The sequence below is a fragment of the Lactuca saligna genome, chromosome 2, assembly GCF_052625555.1.
Source record: "Lactuca saligna cultivar CGN05327 chromosome 2, ASM5262555v1, whole genome shotgun sequence".
Classification (NCBI taxonomy): Eukaryota; Viridiplantae; Streptophyta; class Magnoliopsida; order Asterales; family Asteraceae; genus Lactuca; species Lactuca saligna.
In genome coordinates this window covers 146,874,660-146,900,273 of record NC_136418.1, presented here as the reverse complement: position 1 = coordinate 146,900,273, position 25,614 = coordinate 146,874,660, and the positions used below count along the sequence as shown (strand labels likewise).

At 36.5% G+C, this 25,614-nt stretch overlaps 3 protein-coding genes across 3 annotated transcripts; 2 read left to right on the top strand and 1 right to left on the bottom strand.

Annotated features, from left to right (window-relative positions):
- The first annotated feature begins 185 nt into the window (after positions 1–185).
- Positions 186–2,145, top strand: CYCD5;1 (cyclin d5;1). The gene is made up of 5 exons (XM_078980644.1): positions 186–628; positions 713–799; positions 969–1,263; positions 1,339–1,472; positions 1,562–2,145. Exons 1-5 carry the CDS (start codon positions 383–385, stop codon positions 1,736–1,738), a joined length of 939 nt encoding a protein of 312 aa, XP_078836770.1. The 5' UTR covers positions 186–382; the 3' UTR covers positions 1,739–2,145.
- Positions 2,146–2,164: 19 nt separating this feature from the next.
- LOC145031983 (calcium-transporting ATPase 2, plasma membrane-type-like) lies at positions 2,165–6,508 on the bottom strand. The gene is made up of 7 exons (XM_078980643.1): positions 6,038–6,508; positions 5,655–5,709; positions 3,628–5,558; positions 3,392–3,550; positions 3,101–3,272; positions 2,689–2,987; positions 2,165–2,598 (listed from the first exon to the last, which is right to left on the bottom strand). Exons 1-7 carry the CDS (start codon positions 6,212–6,214, stop codon positions 2,344–2,346), a joined length of 3,048 nt encoding a protein of 1,015 aa, XP_078836769.1. The 5' UTR covers positions 6,215–6,508; the 3' UTR covers positions 2,165–2,343.
- A 7,564-nt stretch (positions 6,509–14,072) lies between these two features.
- On the top strand, positions 14,073–15,916 carry LOC145029193 (mitochondrial outer membrane protein porin 2-like). Its single transcript, XM_078977794.1, has 7 exons — positions 14,073–14,388; positions 14,493–14,560; positions 14,667–14,777; positions 14,868–14,954; positions 15,066–15,155; positions 15,241–15,449; positions 15,542–15,916. The coding sequence occupies exons 1-7, from the start codon at positions 14,247–14,249 to the stop codon at positions 15,846–15,848; spliced, it is 1,014 nt and encodes a 337-aa protein (XP_078833920.1). The 5' UTR covers positions 14,073–14,246; the 3' UTR covers positions 15,849–15,916.
- Positions 15,917–25,614: the final 9,698 nt, after the last annotated feature.

Below are 25,614 nucleotides of genomic sequence, written 5' to 3'. Positions count from 1 at the left end.
GTAATAGAACAACCTGCTAATTCACGATCGATATTCGAGGAAGTATTGGTATTTTTTGATAATCGAAAAAAAAAATAATCAAAGGAAAAAAAATAAACATCCAAACATTTAAGCCTCTCACTCACTCATTTTTTTATATAACTCAAAATATAGAAATGCTTACTGCATTAAAAAAAGAAACATTAAAAACCGCTAATGAAACTTCCCACGATTCCACTGCTCTTCTATATATCTCATGTCCAAAATTTGGCGGCACCAAAATCGCAGCTACTCACCAGCTCCCCAATTTCGCGCCTCTTCTCCCTCTAGATTTCCTCCATCCAACAAATTAATCAATAACTCTTCCTTGATTTTGCTTCTCCTTCACTAGATTTCCTTAGAAATGGATCCCGACACTACATTTTCTCTACCAAGTCTCTTGTGTGAAGAAGATGAGTCGTCTTTAAACGAAATCAAGCTCGATGCTTCCCTACCTAAATCGGAAGACGATCGGTATATACGATCTCTGATCGAAACAGAATCCCAATCAAATGATTATGGTTGCGTTTGCGTTTCCGTTTCCGATGATGATAACAGTAGAAACTGGTTCAAATGTGCTCGATTAGACGCTATCAATTGGATTTTCAGTGTACGAAGCTCTCTGTTCCTTAATGATTCTCCTTGTTTCACTCTTTTCGTTCTGGTGTTTATCGAGTTTTCTAATTTGTTGCAGACTAGAGAAATTTTAGGTTTTCAATTTCGTACAGCTTATCTCTCTTTGACATACTTCGATCGATTCATTTCAAGGCGATTTATCGATGTAAGTGTATACTTGCTTTATTAAAACACCATTTTCCCCCAAAACGATAATCATCACCATTTCTGTTTACTGTTTACAGCAACGTTATATTGTTCCAAAAAGGTTAAAAGTTGAAATTATTTCTGTAATTGTTGGGATTAATGCTGAGTAAGTGATTATGAATTGATAGATTGGGAAAGAATGGGCTATTCAATTGCTGTGTATTGCGTGCTTATCTTTAGCTGCTAAAATGGAGGAACAAGTTGCGCCATCATTGTCCCACTACAAAGCACAAGGGTACAACTTCGAAAGCAGTGTGATTCAAAGAATGGAATTAATGGTTTTGACAACATTAGAATGGAAAATGTCCTGCATTACCCCATTTGCTTATCTTCACCATTTTTTCTCCAAAATTCAAGATGAATGCGACTGTGATGAGTTTCTAGTGTCCAAATCCATTGAACTCATTCTTGATTTCTCCAAAGGTATTAATGCCTCGATAGTTTGATTCATTTTGGGATCCTTTGTGTACTAAAAACTAAAATTTTTTGTTTTTACAGAGATTAATTCGATGGATTATAGGCCATCTGTAGTTGCCATAGCCTCAGTGTTATTAGCTTGCGATGATCAATTAACTAGAAACACAATGGCGTTGAAGATCGGTGTAGTGTCATCCCTTTACTCTTTAGAAAAAGTAAGACCAGATTAAGTAGTTCTTTCTGTATTAAGTAAAAAGAAAAACATTCATTATCGTATTAATCTAACCATTTTATTCAATTTTAGGAACATATATACTTGTGTTACAATCTTTTGAAGGATATCAAGACCAAAAAGAATAGCACTCCATGCTTGATGAATTCATTTAGTTCATTAAGAACTCATTGGAGCCCTTCTTCCACCATTAAGAGGAAGCTTAGATTTGAACAAAATTGTCCATTGCAGAAGATTATAAGGAGATAGTAGTAACTGCAACACTTTGTTTTTGACAAGAAATGGATTCAATTGATTGGATTTGGATATTTGATGGGTGATCATTTTGGAACACAATAATCTACCAACATATGGTTTGATCTTTGAGTTATTTTGAGAGAGATTTTGAAATATGAAAGTTGCAACTGGTGAAAGTGAGTGGTATGTAAAGCTTAACATACAGTGAGAAGGGCCCAAAGATGGGTTTTGAATGGGAAGTTTTTTCCTTACTTTATTTAATTTTTCTTCTTGAATTCAATTGTCTTTTCATTTCATTACCCTTTTTAAGCTTTAAGTCTGGATAAAGACTAAAGATTGTACTGTTTCTGTGTATATGTCAAAAGACTGAAGAGGTTTTGGGAATGTGGAAATTGGAATGGAGTCATTATTTGATTTGATATGATTTGTTGAGTGGACAAAATTTATCAAATAATACAACAGTGAAAGCTGAAACTGGTGTTTTTGAGTTAGTGTGGGTCCTAAGTATTGAATGTCAGAAACGAAAAAAATGAGAACAACACTAAACACGATATAAATAATTGTACAACTATAAAGTCTACAAACCTAATTCCTAGAACTAATAAAAAGTCTAAAATCTAATTAGTTTTTAACAAATATGGAATTCTTTTCAAGTAGACAGCAATCGGCATGCTTAAAAACCCAATAAAAATGCTAAAAAACCATTGGATAATTGTTAATGGTGAAGTATTTGCAAAAGTTCCCAAATACTCGACTATTATCACCTGAAAAATAAAAGTTGCTGAGATCACGCTTACGAACACATTGTTGTCCCATATGCCATCTGTGACGTCTTCTTTCTCCATTTCTCTAGAGTTTATTTCATTAAAAAGCTGCACAATTAACAATATATAAGTATTTTAACATCAACCAAATATAAAAAGAAGAGTTGTGATATGCAATATAATTAATTAATTATATACCTGACAAAAGACGAAGGCGTTGAAAATTAGGGTGTTAAGTATTAAATCGGAATCATCTCCATGAAGACCAAAAAATGATTTTCCTTTTGATTGAAGTAGCCATATGACTGTGAATTGATAAATAGATTGGCCTAAAATATTCCGCCACATAACAATGCTTATAAAGCTTCCTGTTCTACCAACTGGTTGTCTTTTCATTAATTCGTCATTCGGGGGTTCGGTTGCTAGGGCTAGGGCTCCTAGTGTGTCCATTATCATGTTCACCCATAATAGCTGGACAGCTGTAAGAGGAGCACTTCCTGTAGTAAAAATAAAAATAAAAAAAATAAAACAACCAGTAAGGACATGACACGTGGTGGTGAGTTATGAAATTAGTACATAAGTTGTATTGTGTATTTGTATTCGTAAGTACCAGTCAAACAAGCGGAAGTGAAGTTGACTACCAATGCCACTACGTTGACCGTAAGCTGAAACTGTACAAATTTTTGAATGTTAATGTAGACCGACCTCCCCCATTTCGCAACCGTCACGATTGTCGAGAAATTATCGTCTAGAATAATAACATCCGCACTCTCTTTTGCTACCTGAAATCAAGAAAAATATTTGTCTAAACAAAATTGGATTTTAACTGATGTCAATAAGACAAACTGGAACTTTGTGTCACACTGTGACAATACTATGTAATAAATACAATCTTACTTACCTCGGTACCAGCAATGCCCATTGCAAGCCCAATATCGGCTTCATGAAGGGCAGGAGCGTCATTTGTACCGTCACCAGTAACTGCCACAACCTCACCGAATGTCGTTCTCAAGTGCCTCACGAGTGTATGCTTATCCAATGGAGAAGATCGGGCCATTACCTGGATGAAGAGAAATAGTAAGTTCAATTTCGAATAATTTTTATTAATTATTAAAAAACATGAAAAAGAAAATGTACCTGAATTTTGGGAATTAAATAGTACAATTCATCCAGACTTTTTTCACGAAAATCCGGACCTTCGATTGCAATCCCATCATCAGTAAGGATTCCACATTCTTTAGCGATCGCCTTCGCGGTAGTAATATTATCCCCTGTAACCATACGCACAGTTATCCCTGCAGCCCGACAAAGAGCCACTGACTCTTTGACACCTGGGCGGACAGGATCTTTTATCCCCACAATTCCAATACACGTGTACCCAGAAGCCGGAATAGCCGTTTCCGGAGAAACATCGGAATTAAGGTCTACATAAGCCAGACACAACGTTCTAAGAGCTTCACCCGCAAATTTGTCAATTATACCCTTGAGATTGTTAACCGATTCCTCATCAAGAGGGACAACTTCGCCATTTCCATTAATCATATTCTCACACGCAGCCAATATTATCTCCGAAGCACCTTTACAATGAGCACGCACGATTCCTTCCGGAAGCTTCAACACCACCCCCATTCGTTTTTTTGTAGAATTAAACGGCTCAACTCTAACAACTTTAGAACCTTCTCTCTCAGATTTAAAATCCCCACCTAACAACAACCCGAATTCCAGTATCGCAGTCTCCGTTGGTGTTCCTAAAATCTCACGATTCCCACGTTGGTTAATTACGACTTCGCCCCCGGTGTTGGTGAATATCGATTGTAGGAGAAGCTTCAACGCGTTATCCGGAATGTCGTTGACTTTTTTGGTCAAATCCAAGACTTTTGTACAAATGCAAGCTTTCACTACTGTCATATGGTTTGTAGTTAACGTCCCGGTTTTATCGCTGCATATACTTGTTGCGGACCCCATGGTTTCGCATGCTGCCAGGTGGCGAACGAGTGCTTTGTCATTCATCATTTTTTTCATGGCAAATGCGAGACTTAAAGTCACTGCTAAAGGTAACCCTTCGGGAACTGCAACAACAACAATGGTGACAGCAATTGCGAAATACTCAAGTAGTTCTAAAGCGTCATCACCAGACCATTTCCAGTGAGTTTTTTGGTTGATTTTGTGAGTTATTAGCTTTTGAACAAGAACTGTGAAAGTGATTATAGCGAAAAAAAGACCGATTTTTCCAATGATTGTTGCAACTCCATTGAGTTTGACTTGTAATGGGGTTTCATCATCTCCACCTTCACTTAAAGTTGCCATTAGTTTACCCCATTGTGTTCTCATTCCTACTGTTGTAACTAACATTTTGCATGATCCATCTTGGACTTTTGTTCCAGATAATAAATAAGGGTTTTCGGTGGTTACCATTATTGGCTCACTTTCACCTGTTAAGCTTGATTCATCAATGGAGACTGAAAATCCAGAAAGGAAAAGTCCATCTGCAGGGACTTGATCGCCTATAGCGAGGTGCACGATATCACCCACGAGTAGCTCATAGATTGATAACTTTTGTCTGTATCCGTTTCTTGTAACTTGAATTGATATCTTTTTCTTTTCTTTATCCAAGTCTTTGAACTGTAAAGATTGACGATAATCACTTGTAGCTGTTACAAAAACCACTAATAAAATACTTGCGACAATTCCAAGCCCATCATGAGCTCCTCTTGGCCACCCTTCTGTTGCTATTCCAACTATTAAAGAGACAAATGCGCAAACACCAAGGACCATTAGTGTCATATCTTGAAGAGCTTCCCAAACAAACACCCAAAAGCTTCGATGTGGAGTCTCGGTGAATTTGTTGATCCCAAAATGTTCTTGTCTGGAGATTAGGGTTTGTTTATCAGTTGAAATGCCAGATGTTGTTGATGTGTTGAGCTTCTTTGCAATGCCATCTACACCACCGTGATGTTTGAGCTTTTTGGAATCGTGGCCTTCTACAATGGAAGCTACTTCATCAGCACAGATTTCGAAACCTGCGGATTTAACTTCCTCGGGTAGTGTGTAGTCGCTTGGTTGCACTCCTGTAATTATATGATGATAAGATCACGAAAATGGCGTCAATAAGAAGAAATGACTTCAGTCACTACGGATAATATAAATCAGTACTAAGAACTCACCCTGTAAAAAATGAACTGCAGCCTTAGACACCAAAACTGCTACCTTCAACTTCTCCTGTAAAATTTATCAATGATTGGTAAGTCAAGAGATGATAGGCCTGTCTAAATCCATATCACTAGAGTAATTGTAAATCAAATCAAAATGCATATGCGTTAGCAAATCACTAGTTTAGTGAACAAGTTGTTAATTTCCTTAATCGCAGATACATGAACAATTCTCTTAATAATCTACAGCGGAAGTTATAGCATATGTTCATATGCATATGTAGTTTCGTTTTGTGCAGAATTAAACAACCAATAGTTGCATCAGATGTCTGTTCTTCCATATAAATCACTGCAAGTTTGGGGAAAAGTGTCGAAAATGGAAAATCGAGAGGGCTGACCTGATTGGTACGTCGCATAACAGCAGCTTCATTGCGCTTGGCGAGGTTGGCAGTGAAACGAAACCGTCGTTTAGGGTTCTTGACAACGCCACAGAGCGTCCTCCAGTCCCTTAACGACTCATCCGACGAATGTTTAGGTTTCACTCTCCCGAAATTTTCATTCAGATAACTCTCCATTGCCTTTCCTTTCTTCAAAATCCACACGATCAACCTACCAGTCACTGAAAATCCCTCGATTGTTCAACCGATGTAAACCATCAAATCGGAAAATGAAGAATGGTTCTTTCTTCCTCCGCAAACGTTGGGTATACATAGAGAAAGCTTGAGAAATTGAAAAGGAAATGACGAACGAAGATGATATGCTTCAAATCAAAGCGTTGAAGAAATTCCTGCGACGGTTACCCGGAATTCGAAAAAAGTTGAGATGTCTCTGTTTCAGGTGGGAAAAACAGAGTGTGGATGGGTGGCAAATGATCCGATTGTCTTGGAAACGCAAAGAACGGGTTCTTTCTTCTATATATAATAACAATAAGAGTAAATTACACGGTCCCTATGGTTAACAGTAATTTACACCCTAACTTATTTTTTAACTTAAAAATTTTTATTGTTTGTTTTTCTTACACACTTGATCCTTACTTTTTATTTTTGTTATGCGTTAACTAAAAAGACTATTATTTAAATAGAAAAAAATTGTAGGGTAGGTAATGTAAGTTGATGGGGGTAGGATTGAGGGTGTGTTTATTTAAATAAATTAAAAAATCAATGGTAAAATAGTTTTTTAAGTAAGATGGGGACCAAACGCGTAACAAATACAAACACTAGAGACCTTCTAAGTTAAAAAGTAAGTTAGGAACCAAAACGTAAATTACCTTAAAGCATAGGGATCATTCTTGTAATTTACTCTATAAATAAATTAAGAAATTTGTATATCCTTTGTTTTGATGATTTTTTGGGTTCTTGCAAAGCTTTTTAGATTGAACTTTTTGTCTTATGAGATATAATTACTTAGAGAAGTAAAACGCACTTTATCTTTGGTCATATTTTGTCACTAAATTATTTTTCGTTTTTTATTAACATTTGAACTCGTTGAAACATGTACATTATACCGGTATGATCGGTAATAGTGAGTTTTGTCGGTCTCCAGCGTTGTTTCCATCCAAACATGAGTTTTACGGTTATATTCTCCGATTAAACTCGATTTTCCGGTGTTGTAAAACCTTGGATTTGCATTCAAATCAAATCCATGAAAGAACTCTGCTATTTTTTCAACAATAACACCTCATAATGCATAACTTGAAACTTCCATCCCTTTAATCCCAAGCAAACCAAAGATCTCTTCCAGCAAAATTACAACGACTACAATAAATGTTGATCTTGGCTTGAAAAACCCTTTTTGATTGTACATCTTTCCTCCTTCAACTTCACTTTTTTCTTCACACAACTTGTTGACAAGAAGCCTAAGTTCTTCCCTGGTAAATTCCAATCCCTCCTATAACCTTCGAGTAAACCAATCTCATTCACCATATCATTACTATAACCAAGAAATATTGCCTTCTCTATCATACGAATGGAACCAAAGGATCCAACAACGATATCATTTTTTTTTTGTTGGAGAATGTTTTCGATTAGCCCTGATTCTTTAACGACATCCTTAATGTGCTCTCTCATGGTGTCGATTGCATTGTTTCTTACAAACATTTTGGTCAAGTTACGTGCCCTAATTCAGAGCTTGGCGTCTGCAATCGATTTTGAGAGAAGAAGAAGGAAACAATGACCTCGTCGGAGAAATCCAGAACAAGATCGGAAACTGCATAAACCTCACGATGAGCTCCCGTCGGATCTTGGCGACTGTTCAAAGCTCCCGCCAGAACAACTTCGTCGAATCAATCCTTGTAGAAAGCGAAAAAAAGCATACGGATCGAAGAAGGGAGATGGTGTAGTCGGTGATGGAGAGGGGTTGTACGCCAGATATATCGTCGGAAACAACACTGAAAAACCAAATTTGACCAAAGAAGATGATCGGAAAACTCATGTTAGGCCGAAAACAACGTCAGAAACCAGCAAAACCCACTATTACCGGTCATATTGGTATTATGTACACGTTTCAACAAGTTCAAAGGTTAATAAAGCATGAAAAATAATTTAGTGACCAAAAGCTAAAGTAAGTTACCCTCTTAAGTCATTAACCCTTTTGATGATTTTAGTTTGTTTGTCGTGAAATTTGAAAAAATTGTTTTAGCTTATGACTGATTTTTTTTAAGCAATTACAATTTTAGTCCTTGATGTAGCAATCTAGATGTTTAGTTATTGTTTTTATAAACTATTGATACTGATTATTTTAGAAACCATAAATTTGGTCTTTTAGACTATATATGGTATAGGTCCGTTGATGGACGTTAGAGCCGACGTGGCTTACCCTCAACGGTGTGGTAACGGTGCAAACACTGTCCCCACCAGGGGCTAATGCATGATTTAGTAGTAGGTGTTGCCGGTGATATATTCCTTTAACGTAGTTACACAATAGTAGAAAAAATGTACGTATATTATATTGCATCTTAGTTATCATCGTATAACGAGTGAGATGACAAACGTGCAACAAGCTGTGCCGCTAAGCCTTTTTTTTTTATGGTAAAGTTACTTCTTTTAAAAACTACATCCATAATGGAACCCACCCTAGCCCTTACCTGTAATGTTATCCCCGTTGCCATCAAAACGACTTGTAACGTGCTTCTTTTCGATTATGAATGATTTTTAATGGTTAAATTTTAATAAAAAATCATATTAAAAACATGGCATCGAAATGGGTCACGCTTTTTAGTATGAAAAAATATGAGAGATTATGAGAAAAGATCCAAAAATGGATTAAAACGACAACATCATCGGAGGTACAATCAAAGAGATCTCGCAATTCAAGTTCGTTTGACGTTACCAATTCACGAGCTAACATTGACCTCAACGCCGACACCGATGAGATCCCGGACGACATTGTGTGATCTCCTTCCACCCACACCGACCGATCGGGCGTGACAAAGTAAAGCGCGCTCAACGACATGCAGATGAAACTAAAAGAAAAGGCACAGGAGTTGGTGGAAATGAAAGAGTAGTTCAACGCACACCATTTAATAGCAAAAAAAAGAGTCGAAGTACAACGCCATCACTTGGAATTCCTTTGCAGTGAAGGAGATGAAGATCAAATGAAGAAGGATTTGACAATTATTCGGACTAGTGAGGAAGATTTGGAACCCGAGATTTGGAAGTGCTTCATGCGATGAAGGAGAAAACCCACAAACGATATTTGAACTAGACCTATCGTATCGTTTTTATGTTTTTAAATTATGATTATTGTAATTTTTTCTTGTAGTGTTTTTTTTTTGTAATGTTATTTTTTAGTTTTAAAATATTATGTTAAATTTAGGATTTATTTAAATAGCATGTTTTAATTAAATATTAGTTTTTATAAATATTAAAACATAAATCGAAAAAAATAAAAAATAAAAAAATAATGACCTGAGAATTAATGAGTGTTAAAACATATTATTTATTTTTCAATTGGTGTTATAACATTATGAGTGATAAAACATGTGAAGTGAAACCTTTTTGATGTAATAACATGCCTTAACATATTGTCCACCTCTAGTACCCTTAGCCTAATAACATTGTTAGAATTTTTTGTTAAAATTGATATTTTTTTTTTTTGGTCTTTGGACTTAAGTATATTAAAATTTTTAAACTTACAGCAATAGAAGTGTAAATTACTCCAAAAGGTAATGAGTCTTTGCACATTTGTTTGTGTGCCTCACTCTGACATTTACTATGTAGAAAACATAAGAAACATGAAGCACCAATTCTACTAAGAGTAGTAGGTGTGGGCAACGCCCACATCAGCGTTATTAGAAAAAAGACAAAAAAAAAAAAAGTCGGTATAACATGTTATGGTGGTAACGGGGAACAACGCGCAGACTAATAACGTCTGATAACGGAGAAGGGGGCGGTGTTCACGTGTTATAACACCCAATAACTCCCCTTGGGCATTGCTCATACACACCTCTCTAAGAATATATATATATATATATATATATATATATATATATATATATATATATATATATATATATATATATATATATATATATCACCTGAGACGTGTCTAGTTCGAGTCTCTCCAACTCCAACTTTAAAGTGTCTACTTTGAGTCTCTCCAACATCAACATTAGATTTTCATGACAGTAGAAGGTCAAAAAATTATATATACCAATACCACAATTCTCATACAAATCATGATACTTCAGGTCTCTTCCATAATCAAGCTCTACGAAAAGAAAATCATAAGATTAGATACCCATTATCCATTTAAAAAAAAGACCATAAATTAGTATGTATCTATTTCAATAAAATAACTAATAAATAGAGATTGTATATAAGCTTTTTTGGAAAACAAGATTAATATATATACCTTTTACTTCCATAAGTTTTGCTTGATTGGCAAAAGTATCAGCTACTATTCTAGAACCATTTCCATGTTTCCTCAAGTAAGCAGCTTGTCATTCTGAAAAAAAAAATCACAAAACTCACATGACATAACACGTAATCGATATGCTTACAAGAGTACAATTTAAATGACTAACAACACAATCTCCTCTCTAATAAGTTCATTGGTGTCCATTATATCCCATAAATCGTTGGCATCCATTATATCCATGATCAAACTGTACAAAAGAAACAATAACAAGAGTAAATATACACAATTTACTAGGAGGAATCATCTTGATTTACTCAGGATAAACGAGATTTAATCACTATGTTAATGTCGATTGTTGGTCAAACAATCGTAAGGGAATCAACTAAATAATCAAGAAACCTCCTCACAATAATTATGATTGAGTTTAGTTTAGGAATATAAACCCTTACAAATAGTTACCATTGTATTTAGTTTTTTGGATTTAAATCCCTTAATTTGACAACATAAACTTTATAATATAAAATTAATCATAACATCATCATCTTGAAGCAGGTTTAGTCAAATCGTTAGCCGTTACATAGGGTCTAAACATGATGATACCAGTTTTTTTTTTTTTTTTTTTTTTTTTTTTTTTTCAGTCACAACACATCACATGCAAGGGCACACCCCCACACCTTGGCAATGGTGACCTAAAAATGTTTGATTTGATATTTTCCCCCAACGAGGTCGGGGCTTCATTCAATAATTCCGGCAACCCATAAATCTATCCTTTAGGTTGGTGGGAGTGGTATCATACTTGTCAAATTCAACATAGGCGTCACGTCAGATTTACCACTCATTCAAATTTTTACCATTTACATGGTGGGAGTGGTGTCATACTTAAAAAAACACAAGGCATTTGAAATTAAACTAATATACATGTAAACTTAAAAAACATAAAACACTAGAAAAAAATTAAATTAAAAGACAACGAGTTTAAATTTGAGCAAAATTTGGGGAGTGCCTCCCAATTTGGTAAAACTCAACAAGCCGAAATTTTTTGTTAGTTTCAACACGGTAAACCTGAAGAGCATTCTCTAGCAAAACATTTTCATTTTCACCATTTCCAGCTTTTTGCATCACCCTACGAAACACACTGTTAAACTGAGTTGTAAGTGCATTTGCATGCCTCCATTTGTAGTTTTCTTCTTTACCTCGAGGGACTGGGGCTTCGCAATTGTATTTTTTGGTGACTCTCCTCCAAAAAGTTGTCATAGGCAGCTTAATATGGATTGGGTCTTCTGTAAAACCCATGAACAAGCCAACAGCATCACTTCTTCAGGAACCAAACACGAACCACATGAATCATGAGTGATGAGGTTTTGAAAAAGATGAAAATAAAAAAGTTCGGAGAATTGAATTAAGAAAATTTAAATGGGGTGAAGAATAAATAAAGATGATGATATTTATAGTTGAAGATTAAGGGTTTAAAATTTGAAATTTAAAAAAAAATGGTAATGTTTTTGAAATTAGATGGTTTCTTTTTATAAGAAGGTGTTTTTTTGAAAAAAAGAAATTTGAGTTAATGGGTAAAAAGAAAAGAGAATCACTATCTCTCTCATCAGTAAAACATCAGCGCGTTGCCAAGCCGCACTTGGCATGTCGATGCCTCTGCTCGATGTTTGCTGAGGTTGCCGAATAAGATGCTGAAGCTACTCCGGTGAGCCTTAAAAGAAATGAGAATTTAAATGCAAGAAAATTAATCGACGTACTATTACTAGAAATGCACATTGCACGAGATCACGGTGTTCAGCAATACGATGACCAATCGCCTTCCTTCTCGTTTTGCTCTACCAAAGGAGGGTTGTGTGCTGAATTGCTGATTTATAGACGTAGTCTGGATTAAAGGAATTTCACATAGTTCTGTTTTACCCTGTCTATTAGATATAATTTCACAAATAATCATTATGATTAACAAAAAAAAACCCATGTGGTTTTTAATGGAAATTTTGTTACATTAGTGATCTTTGACGGTCCTTTATGCAACCACCTTTATTTATAATTTTTGTATATGACAAATTATGAGTATAATTATTACAAAAATCCATTTAGGGGTAAAAACTGATAAATTGAGGTAAGCATAAGGTTTTTTATGTCAAATTTTATCTATAAATGTAGTGCGTAGATAATTCAAAATTTATTACTTTTTATTACTAAAATGACACGATTATCTTTGGAAACTCAATAACATCATAATACCAAAAAAAATTATTATTGTCAGATAAAATTGCAAATTTGTTGTTGTAGTTTGTTAATTCTTTTTAAGGCTGTAAAGGAACCGAACGAAAACGAACGACGATTTTTTAGTGTTTGTTCGTTTAAGTTAGTCGAACAAATAAATGAACACGAACAGATAAACAAACGAATTTATTGTTCATGTTCGTTCGTTTATGTACGTAAACATGCTAAACGAACAGAAACAAATGAACATAAATGAATAAAGATAAAAAAACATATGAACATAAATGAACATATAATATAGTAATTTAATTAAACACAATTAAACATATATAAACATAAAAAGAACTTATATAAACGAACGTTCACGAACATAATTGAAAAACGAGACAATTGTTCATTTTCGTTCGTTTAACTAAACGAACAATAATTTGTGTTCATGTTTATTCATTTATTTAATAAACGAATACAAACGAACTTTCCGCCAAACGGTTCACGAACAGTTCGTTGAACGTTCACTTCGTTTACAACCTTAGTTCTTTTAGCTACACTCCAATGACTTTTATGATTGTGTATATTGTCTTTTTGGCATCGTTTAATCGTAGATTTGGTCCAACTAATGATAGAAAAGGTACGGATAGATGACTGATTGGGTGTGGTGGTCCTATCTCCCCATCACAAATGACCACAAAAAGTCAAAAATGTCTCATAACTAGCCACCACTAACACTTGATCGGGATGATATTCACATTCATGGTTAGTGGCCAAGTAAATCACGAAATCTCTTGTGATGACAATTCCAGATGGTCTAACAACACATTTAAAGTGTTTGGTGGTAAAATTTGACATTAATCTAAGCTTATTGATCAAATGTATACAAACAAAAAAAAAGTGATTAAATATATACAATTTCAAAACTTCATTATGTTGACACGTTTATTGGTCGTCGGAGAATCATAGGAAACTAGAGATACCTTTAGTTAGCCATCATATTTATACTATTTAAACACTTTAGGAAAATTTATTTATTAAACTTATAATAGATATGACAAAATGAAAACAAAAATATAATTTAGTTATCTTTATAACTCATTTTCGTGTATCGTAATTATCTTTGTACAAAACTTATAAAAGTGTCATTTATTTCGTTCCCGGCTGGCCCTCACGCCCATCAGCACCCCTAAGGGCACGGTGAGGGTCCACAATGCACCTCAATTGACTCAATTTACTTTTTAAAATCATTCCTCCAAATAAACAAAATAACAAATCCTGGTTCAAATATATTTTTTTAATAATTAAAACAAATTTTATTAATGCAATTGTTTCCTTGCGAGTCAAACAGGGCGTCTTTTTGTGAAAATGAGTATCCCAAAATAAACCGGCTTCGCCTAGAGAAGACCTTGCTCTCATCTACCCGACTGCCGTCCTTGTATCTATGGCAACAAGACAGCCAGTTTCTCCATGTATTGAACGAAACCGATCAAGTATATTCACTAATGGGGGATTCGGTGTAAAATTGAATTCAGCTTCCTCATGATTTTAACCTTTTTCTCCTCCCTCTGTTTCATCGCATCGCAATTCTACGACATCGACACACCTATTTCTCCTTTAATTTCTGCATCAGCAATGAACAGCGGACCAGGACTCTTCTCTAATTTTGGCAAAAAAACAAAAGGTAATTTCAATTTGATTCACAGTTCATCTTGCTCTATTCATGTGAATGAACTTTGGAGTAAGTGTGCATGAGAATTATTTCACGTATTGTTGTTGTCTTTATAGATCTGCTGATGAGAGACTACCCGTCGGATCAGAAAATTTCCGTTTCAACGACCAGTGTCACCGGAGTGGTACGTAACTTTCTAACCTATGCAGTTTCTTCATTGATTTAGGTCATCCGCTGTTAGTTCTATGTGATTTGCGAACGGTGTTACATTTTTGTTAATTTGATCGCAGACACTTACATCAACTGCAACAAATAAAGGCGGTGAGTCAACCGGGGATGTCGGAGCAATGTACAAACACAAGAGCACGTTAATTAATGTCAAATTCGACGCACAATCGAATGTATGCTAGCTTCTTGCTTCCTTGATCTTCCAAATTCTATCACATAAGCACTATTCCTGCATCACCTCCATTATCACACTGATTTTGCAGATTACAATGACCTTAACATTAAAGGATATTGCGCCCTCAACGAATACCACTGCTTCTTTCAAGCTGAATAACTACAAATCCAGCAAGGTAGACCTTCAAATTTCATTTATATACGAACTTAAATTCGAGAAACAATCCAATGCAAGTATTCTTAATACTATTCATGCATCATCGTTCATGAATTCAGTGATTCTGCAGATTGCAACGACATTAACTTCCACAGATATTTTTTTCCCTTCAACAAAGGCAATTGCTTCATTAGAACTGCCTGATTTTAGATCTGGAAAGGTATAGTCTTCAGTTTCCTTAAATCTACTCATTCCTTCATGTAATTTGGGGTTTAAGGTTTTGAGTAACCATTTTTCTCCCACAGCTTGATGTTCACTACTTTCATCACCATGCTACTTTAACATCAACAGTTGCCTTGAATCACTCTCCAACCATTAACATTTCAGCAACAATCGGGACTCCAATTTTCGCCATGGGTGCAAAGGTAGGCTATGAGACACCTTCATGTAAGTTCACAGACTTCACTGTTGGCATCAGAGTTAACATACCAGATTCTACTGCTTCCATAGTTCTGTAAGCAATTACCCTTCAAAACATCATTATGTTAACTAACTCCATTTATCAACAACAAATCTTGCGATAATGGAATATAAATTTACTTTCAGGAGTGACAAAGGGGACACGATTAGAGCATCCTGTATACACCATTTTGATCGATTTAAAAAGTCTGCTGTTGCAGGGGAGTTTAGCAGAAGGTTAAAGACAAAAAAAACCAGATTCACAATTGGAGGGTGTTATGCAGTTGATGGTCAAACAATGGTCAAGGCCAAGTTGACCAATCATGGAAAGCTAAGTGTCCTTTTGAAACATGAGATTATTCCCAAATCATTCGTCACATTATCCAGTGAGCTCGATACCCAAGCCTTGCACAAAATTCCTAGGTTCGGTTTGGCTCTTGTTCTTAAACATTGATTGAAATTATGTAAAAATATTTGTACTATATAAGTTTATCAAATGCCATTTAATTCGTTATTTTTTTATTATTTTTTTTTTTTTTGTCACGGATTGATTTATTAGGGTTGTTTGGGATTGCTTATTTAAAACAATTTATGTTATAGTAAAAGTGTTTTAGCAGTTTATCCAGTGTCAAAAGAAGTTTAAAAAATGTTTAGATTACCTTATCTGCTGCCAAAACGTAATAAGTCGATAATCTTTTTTTCTTTGCATTTAGTTAATTATGCTAATATGTAGCGGTGAGCATTCGGATCTGTGGACTGGACTAGATCGCTACCCGGACTTGGACTAGTACCAGTTTTATGTAATAGGTCAGGTTTTCGATTCTTGGCTTGGCTTTGTTTCGGTTTTGGTTTTTTAGAAGGATCGGTTCTGCAGTTCCTAGGTATTCGACCGGTTTTTTTATGTGTAATATGTGAAACTTTTATAACTCATTCGTTTGAAATCAGATTGACATGAGATATTTTTACATGTAGTTTATAGTTTGTACTTTAATTTATGCTAGAATTTTATAATTTTTGGTTTCATATAATGAGTTACAGTCTCTCGAAGTCGGGGTATCAAACCTAGAAGTTTTCGCTATTGCTTCAACAACTTGTACCATATGTAACGGATATTGTACCAGTCCAATGGTACAAAAATTGGAAAACCAACACCTGCACCCGCACCGGAACCAGCATGTCTCACTAGGTTCGGTCGTGGTCCAAAGAATTCTCTAAACCGATTCGATTCACCAGCTTTGGTCTGATTTAATTCAGATGATCACCCCAACTTATATGTGTTATAAGGAAATAACTTAGAAAAAAACTTTTTAAATAAGTCGATAAAAAGGAGGAAATAACTTATTAAAAACTCAATATTTAAGTTAATAAATGCTTATAAAATGTTATCGAAACACCTCAAACTCCTTGTTACTAGTATCAAACCATAATAAGTTAGTAAATATTTGAAATCAACAATCAAAATTATAAGACTCATGCAATACATTTTATTCATATGCACTAGATAAATTTAAAGTCTTCCACCAAGGTTCGTTGGCCTAGCGGTATTAGGAAATGACAGATATGTGTCCTTCAGCCGAATGTTGAAGGTTCAAATCTTATTATAGATGAAATGTATCAATTTAGGAGTAGAATAATGGGGTGTATAAGTAGTTTAAAAAAATGAGAATAAATAAAGTCTTCCACTTTATTGTCGTATACAAATAAAGTATTCTATGTTATTGTCGTTAAAAAACGTCTTCCTCTTTATTAGAAGTTGATATAGTTACCACATGATATTTGTAAATAAAAAAATGCCAAAGTTAAATGATATAATGTAACATTCCAAAAATACAGATAAAAATTTTTGTTTTTGAATTCATTCCATTCATAAGAAATTGATACCAAAGTAATCAAAAGAGTCACACTGTATCATAATATCAAAATACAACTCCCAAAATCACTAAGTGCAGACAAACATGGAGTGATGCGGTGTGATCAAGCCAAACCCTTCCCCTTCAAGCTAGAAGTACTTGAAACAGAAACTAAAAATTGTAAGCACACAACTTAGTGAGTTCCCCCAACATACTACATACTAATCAAACATATTACACAAACATATTGAACAACATAGTGCCAAACATATCTGGGTGCTGGCCTGCCCTTTCAGTCTATTTCAACCGGATACTGCCAAGCATATCTGAGTGTTGGCCTACCCCTTCAGTCTATCTTAATCGGATATTGCCAAACATATATGGGTGTTGGATTGCCCCTTCGGTCTATTTCAACCGGATACCGGGTCTATTTCATCCCTACTACTACCACATAATATTATAATTGTAATCACTGAGTCATCATACAACTACATACATGATCGACAGTTATCACAAAGACAATCATCATGCTATAACTAGTGGACCGGATTTGGTGCCTTCGACCCACGACTACTGCGAAGGAAGACTCACCTCAAACTGTGGGTGTCAGATCGTGCTCAGCGGATGACTCGCGAACTTCTCTTCCTATCGCAAACATAATTCCTAATTAGCAATTAGGTCACATTCTAACACGAAGGTCCTAAAACCCTAATCCCTGACTTAAGGCAAGAGGTTCCTTTACCTTTGCCTTATTGGGCCTCCTCGCTCCAAGTCCTAAATCCATAACAGCCCAAAAGTATCCAAGCCTAACCAAAAAGGCTTCTAAGTTCCAATGTGGCCAAAAGACAAAATAGTCCTAGGCCCAAAATGCCTTGATACAATAAGTGGGCTTGAGGCCCAACCTAAACAAATCCAAAGCCCAACAAAACTGAGAGCCCAAAATCCTTTTTGCCCACTGTTTGCGTACACGTGACGTACTCAACATGTACGCCCAACGTACACTGGTGTTGACCCGGAATCCAGGTGTTGACCCAGTACGTGCATCGTACATAGGAGTACGCCCAATGTACTGGTTTGCCAACCCGAAACCACCTCCATCGTTTCCGTTAAGACATAACGCCCAAAATTTAGTTCCAAGCCCCTAGAAACATCCTAAACCATAAGGTTGCAAACTTTATGCTTTTGCATGTGTGGTTGGGGCTCCAAAACATGAATCAAGTCCATAAGCACATTTGGTTGGTCCCTAACGCTTGCATGGTTGATGCTTAACCATAAAGATCCAAATTTTATGACTCACAACACCTCTAAGAGCTAAAAGGACAGCTCATATGGGTTAATGTTCCTTAACTCCAAGAATCCAAAATATGGGACCAAAAGATGACATTTTCCACCCTAAAACTAGATCTAAGAATGCAATTGTCAAGGTTCAAACTTTATACCTTCAAAGAGCTAGAAATGGTGTCAAACTTCTGAACATACAAGCTCCTTCCTTGCCCTTGCTTCTTTCCAAACTTCCTTCTTCTTCAGAACCAACAAAGATCACCAAAAATCACCAAGGTAAGCTCAAAATTGCATGCAAGAGGGTTAGGGTTCGAGTTTGACACTAAAAGGACAAGGTAGGCTGAGAGGGTGAAGATCATGAGGGGCTTAAGGTCTTTAAATAGGGTGCAAACCCTTAGCTTCAGGAGAGCCATATCCCCAACCTGAAACTCCAAGTCTGATCGACGCTTGTCGGCATAGCTTTTCTGCCAACTCTGAGTTGTTTATAGCTTGCTACGAACCTACTGAATCAGCTCGGTTTGTCTTGATTACAACCTCAGTGATGGGTTTTGAGCACTCTAACAACCTTAAGGTGCATATACAACCCTAAATGCTTTGGATCTATGTTTTCTCTAATTATACATGCAATTTGATTTTTCCAAAGCATTACCCTAACTAGCATACAAAACTTTCACACATGTATAATAAAACTAGTTAGATAACATACCTTTCTTGTAGCTTGTTACTTGGAGCTTTAAGAGCCTAGCACCAATAATGTGAATGCCTCAAATGGAACCACAAATCACCACTAAAAATTTGAAGACTTGAGAGTGAGTATCTTTGCACACAAAATCGGTTATGCTCTTTGTAGAGTCCCAAATCCAGGAACCAAACCAGTGATCAAACAATAGCAATCAATCAAACAGAAATAGAAATTGATCAAGCAATGCACACGTATTATTGCAGGCCCGCAAACATGCCTGGTACACCTTGACTACACACACTTACACCGTGAACTCTCTGATAATGCTACTGACACAAACTGACACACACCTATATAAAGGGACAGACTTGCTGTGAACAAGATTCACGGCCAAACACATGTTCACAGCCGTGAATGCCTTCACAACCGCAAACAACACCAAAACATACATAGAAAGACCAAGACCCTATTAAGACCTATACAAATAATTTCCTTGCCCAAACCACATATAAGTATGTCCTAATAATCTCCCCCTTGGTTTGGGACTAGCATGAACTCAGTTCTACTTGAACACCACGTCTAATTTTCCCATAGCCCCCATCCAAAGCCTCTTCCCAATGATCTTAGCAACCATGCTTGTGAACTCTTTGGCCATTGGCTCCATGAGCTCTATTTTGCAAGTAATTTGGTGTTGAGCCAAGGTGTGTATATCTCGCTTCTAGAACCACAATAGTTCTTTAGCATCAACAATACGAAGAACAATATCGCTATTAGTGAACTTGATTGTTGCTGTGGCTATGACCTCATCAAAAGCCCAAAATTCTATACGATCCAGATATCCTTCATGGAAATGTTGAGGATTAGGAATTTCTTTCAACTATTTAGTCAGAGGCCACAACACTATCATCATTGGCTCGTTGGTTCTGGGATCAAGCACCTTTTTGTCTCTTCTAATGAGCGAATATGCAGTTTTTATGCCGACAAATTTTTCTTTGACCTGCCTTTCCAGAAAGAATTTGAAATTAAAGGCCTTTGGATCCTTAGAAGGATTGTGGAATCGAGCTTCTGAAAGTTCTTTTAGATCGAATTTTTTCCAGGAGCTAAAGTCGTGAGTATCCTTGTAGTAATCCGTTTTGCCATGGTTCCTCTTCACCACCCACATATTTAAGTCATTGTGAAATCCCCACATTTTAATTCCTGATCGATTTTCGAATTTGTCTTCGAACCTTCGCTTTTCAAGATCAATTACTGTAAGTTGGGGTTGGTTTGCACGACAGTTCTCATTAGAGTTCCGCATGAAAATCTATCCTTCTTTCTTCTCAGCAGTAACCTTTCTCTTAGCTTGCCTGATGGTGATTCGAGGGTTGGCTTGGGCAGGTTCCTTTTCAAAATGATTTACAACGATTATGGTTCTGAGGGGTGGTGAATCCAAGATGTTGTCATGTTGAGTAGTCTGGATAGGGGCACTGGAAAGATCTTCAGTGGCGATAGATTCAGCTATTGTTGATTTGAACTTATCTCCAAACTCAGCTGCCAACTTGTTCTTCAAATCATAATAGCATGCTGTCAATGCTCCAAGGTAAGTTTGGAGATCAGATATTTGCTTTGACATTGATTCAACTTCCTGTTCGAGATCAGAAACACGAACGTCGATCTTTCCTATCAAAATATCTTTCTCAATAATTATCTGTTGTAAAGCTCCGAAATCTTCCATGAGCTTTTGGACAACAGGGTCCACTCCCCCTTGGTTGCCTTCCTCAATTGAAATACCCACACTTTCATATTTGACAATTATTACTCCAAAACATGCTACATGCATATTCATAAAAACAATATTTTACATTGATAAAGTGATTACAAACGACTGGATACAAACTGACTATTACAAAATGTTATATATTACACAACTACCCAAGATACTATACTTTTATACATACATGATTACCAAATACAATAGTTTCAAATTATTCAAAATCTTCTATTAGTATATAACTATACTGGTTGCTTATTGCCTACAATTGTTAAACATTAAGAGGGGTAAGCTATGACGCTTAGTGAGTTCAATAATAGATACAATATAACGTTATGCCATATATATACTTCAATATGGCATAAGAAAAGAGGAACAAGGAACAAGAAAGGAATCTGTGAATCATGTGACAAGCTTTCCATATCAATCAATGATTTGATTCAAACATATACAATCAATGAGACATAACAATTTCCATACTTAATATACATCAATAAAGCTTCATCCCAAATGGCACAGAAGACGTACACTTTTTGATTAACATTTTGGTAGAATTCAGGCTTTCAGCCCTATCTGACGTTCTGCCAATGCCATAGAATAGAAGTCATTCTCTTACGAGACATGCTCTACATGGCCAGAGGCTACATACCAATACCGTTATGAATCTAAGTCCTTTCACTGATCACATGACCAAAGGTATAGCTTTGCTATCATAAATAGCGGAAATAATAACAATGGAAAATTGCATAACACATATGATGAGAATAATATTCTTTAAGATCGATAGATTCAAACAGATATCAATAAAACAATAACAAGTAATAGAAGACAATTAACCCCACAATGAATCAAACGAGTGTCGAATGATTAATATGCTCCACCTCAGAAGAATTCAACAAGAATTGCTACTATAGAGGTGTGCTAGGGTTACAATACTAGATCTGGAAAATAATTATCAAAAGCATACTTAATATAGTGCATGCATGCACTATATATATACTAAACCCTAAAACAAAACACGGCTGGACAGGCCCAGACCGAGAATCAAATGTACCTAAGTGCTAAGCCTAATGATGCAACCTCTAAGACTCAACAATCTCCTCGTTTGCATCAATTAGGGCGAGAGATCAAGTTGGTTGAGCGAGGGTGAATTTCTTCACGGTCTTGAATATCTTCGGTATGATGGCAAGAAGAGTTTGGAGAAAAGTGATGTACCATCGAAGCATATCTGTAAAGTTCTTCTTATCACTTTCATTGTTCTGTTTGCACTTGTGTATTATACCAATAATATGCTCCAAACATTAAGTGGAGAACAGGTGCTTATCGTCGAGAGAGAACACAAACTTTTGACCTTTACCCCGAGAGAACATGACGATATGATATTTTGAATCAATTTTGCCCAATCGCGTTCTGTTCACATCACCAGTCTTCCCAATCGGTTTAACAATGGGCTTCTTCCTCAAGACGTTTTCAATCTCCTGATCCATCTTCGCAACTTCATGAATGTAAGAAGCTAACATTCTTTTGATATGGTCAAGAATGGGGTCATACTGCTGTTGATCAGAGAGCAGTATGTTGTTGAGAAGGATCCAATCATGTGGGTTCAAGTTCGGTAGATCGGACATGGAGATGATACAAACCGAACTATCTGATCCTCAGGTGACTTTCAATTTGACATTGATAAACTAACTGTCTGATCCTCGGTAGATCGGCCAAGGAGATCATACCTTAACTGTTGTAATCTTTTGAGCACTCCACGTCAGGTACTGTGGTTGAGAGAATTCAAGGTAGTAATTGATTAGATCTCGATCAACCCTCGAATCAGGAGAAGGAACGTTGGCAATCACATCAAAACAGTGAAACACAAAGGCTTTTTGGGTGATAGGCATGTCAAATTGAGTATCCTTTGTATTCTCACAGTCAAAAGAAATGACTGGTTCAAGCCAATGAGAACTAGGGGACTTAATCGCTTCCTTGATCAGTTTCTCCAATGACCACAGTGGAAATAGAGCTTGTCTACAAACCAAAGTTTCATGAGCATCTTTCTCTCTTTTCTCCCTTTATTCTTCTTCCTTAGAAATCCTAAAATTTTCATCAATCTCCCTATCCCTTCACTTTCTTTTCAAAGCCTCTTCTTTAGTTTCCTCCTCTTCATCACCCTGATCCATAATACCCTTTGCTTTGTCCTTCACACTATAACCCAAAGCTTCATTACCCTTCGGTTTAGTGGTAACTTTTAGAATAGCAGAAGGTTGTTTGAGAGGATTTTGTTGAACTTCTCCCCTTGTTGTGGAGTGACAATCGGCTCCGTAACACCCTCAAGTCGACTTAATATTTCAATAGAAGGAAGTAGCTTCTCAGTCAAGTGATTTCGGACTGAGAGAGTTAGAACTGAATCATGGGAATTGACCAAATTGGAGAGAAGGGCGAAGACATCAGAAACACAGCTTTTGATGACAGCTCGCTCAATATTTAATGAATCAATCTCCTTATGCGCTTGGTTCAGCTGAACGAACTCAACTTCAAGAAACGTGGTTTTGCGAGCAAGTTCATCCATAATTTTGTTCTCCATGGCAAGATCAGCTTGAAGTTTGTCAAGGCGAGTGGTGATAGAGGATACAAGAGTAGTTTGATCGGCTTGAAGACTTGAGCGCACCGAATCAAAACTTTCTTTCTTAGCTTGAAGAGATTTGGAAAGCGACTCAATAGCGTTGTTCACTTTGTTGGCATTGGTCTCTGCGGCCCCTTTGAAGAGATTCCAGAAAAATCTTGGCCTCAGAAATAAGAGAAGCTACCTCTTCTGTCGCTTTCTGACAAGACTGAGTAGAGGCATCCACTACCTCGGTTGCCTTCTGGATTGAATCATCCTGCTTCTTGAGGGAATATTCAATTAAAGCTTGGATAGAAGCATCAAAATAAGCTGATGTGGAGGAAGTGGAAGATGAAGTGAGCAGCTTGTCAAGTTTTTCTTTTAGATCCTTTAAGTGACGCTTTGTAATGGGAGCATCATCATCATCCTCACTTGGAATTCGATACGGGCTATAGTAACAAGAATCAAATTAGACATCTTCTCCACCAAGAACTGGAAAAGATTTTATGGAAGGAGATGGAGAAATAGGTTTGGAAGTAACAGGGGTTTTGGTTCCTGAGGTAGGTGCCCCCGTATCAGATACGTTGACACGAACTTGAGGTTCGGGTGTGCTGGTTGTTGCTTAAGTGAAGATCGGTGGAGGGAGAGGTGCAGTGGATGTAGGTTGAGAAGAAGTAGGTGGTGGAAGTGGAGCAATGTAAATTGGTACAGTTGTATGAGATGGAGAAGGAGGAGGAGTTGGAATAGAGTCATTAAGTGGTACCTCAAGAGAAGGAGAACGTGGAGGCGTATCTCCCCTCGGTGATTCTTCAAGATGAGCATCTTCACCTTCATCTAATTTCTCTTGATCATGATCAAAAGTAACATGATCTGAATCATTAAGCGAAGCTGCCTTCGGTTTCTTCGCCATCTTTTTCACTTTTCGCTTCTTTGGTGCAGAAGGAGCAGCGTGTTCGGCCTTATGTTTTTTGGGCGTGGCAGCTTGGGAGGATTGACCTTCTTTCTCTTGCTTCTTTGTATCTAGTTTCTTCCCCCTTTTAGCTGGTTTATCAATGGCATCCAATACGGTTTGCATCTCAGTAGCTAATTGCCTTGGTCCTGCAGGTGGGAGGTTTCGGTAGTCATCCATGACGTTGCTTTCGGCAGACACACACCTTACATTGATTCGGGAATGGAACCAATGAACAGGAATTTGGTTGGATCGATGACTATGATCTTCGTTGTGTGAAACATTGCAATAGAAGATTTTAATGCATCTGCCATGACTGGAACCTAAAAATGCTCCATTCCTGTTTGAGTAATCAGGGTTCAGAATCTTCCATAAGAGATTTCAAAATGTTTTGAAGAGGAATTAAGACTCTGCACCACTTGAGTCCAAATAAGGGATCCATAATCCAAATTGATCCCATGGTAAAGACCATAGAAAATGGTCATAAACCCTTTGCTGGCATCATCAGATCCAACAACCCTCTCTGCTAAGCCCTTGAAAAGAAGAGTAAAAATACCATTCCATTGAGGAGGCAGTCTAGATTTCTTGAACTTGGTCATTATGGTAAGAATATTAGTATAACCCATGTCAGAGAACATGGGGAACAACTGTGTGGTAGTGATGGAGTCAGGAGCCACCACAGAATCATCAGAGAGTAGGCCTGATAGTGAACAAAATCGGGCCTTGGAAACGGAAGACTTGTGATTGAAAATCTCAAAGTAGATTCTTTCCTTGCGTTTATTATGGGTGAGCAAAAACCGCACCGCAACTAAAATTAACCGCAAAAACCGCATAAACTCCAACCACAATAAAAACCGACGGTGAGGTTTTCTGTTTTTCAAAAACCGCAAATTTACGGTGCGGTGCGGCTATTAGTTTTCAAAAATCGCAAAAAAACTGTACCGCACCGCATATATTATATACAATTTTTTTATTAATTATTAATATATTAAATATTAAAATTAAGATAAGTTTCATGGATGAAAGATGGATAAAACACTAGAAGACAAAAATGTTGGTTTTTGTTATGTTTAACTTTGAAAAACGGTGAAATTAGACAATGTTAAGATATTTATTGT

What these genes read in the sequence shown, in the direction of transcription:
- LOC145029193 (XM_078977794.1), top strand. Translation starts at nt 14,247, where the DNA reads ATGATTTTAACCTTTTTCTCCTCCCTCTGTTTCATCGCATCGCAATTC. An exon ending in TTTTGGCAAAAAAACAAAAG is followed by an intron (nt 14,389 to 14,492) that starts GTAATTTCAATT and finishes TTGTCTTTATAG; the next exon opens with ATCTGCTGATGAGAGACTAC. An exon ending in AATTCGACGCACAATCGAAT is followed by an intron (nt 14,778 to 14,867) that starts GTATGCTAGCTT and finishes CTGATTTTGCAG; the next exon opens with ATTACAATGACCTTAACATT.
- LOC145031983 (XM_078980643.1), bottom strand. Translation starts at nt 6,214, where the DNA reads ATGGAGAGTTATCTGAATGAAAATTTCGGGAGAGTGAAACCTAAACAT. An exon ending in TGCAGTTCATTTTTTACAGG is followed by an intron (nt 5,559 to 5,654) that starts GTGAGTTCTTAG and finishes ATATAATTACAG; the next exon opens with GAGTGCAACCAAGCGACTAC. An exon ending in ACGCCTTCGTCTTTTGTCAG is followed by an intron (nt 2,599 to 2,688) that starts GTATATAATTAA and finishes TTAATTGTGCAG; the next exon opens with CTTTTTAATGAAATAAACTC.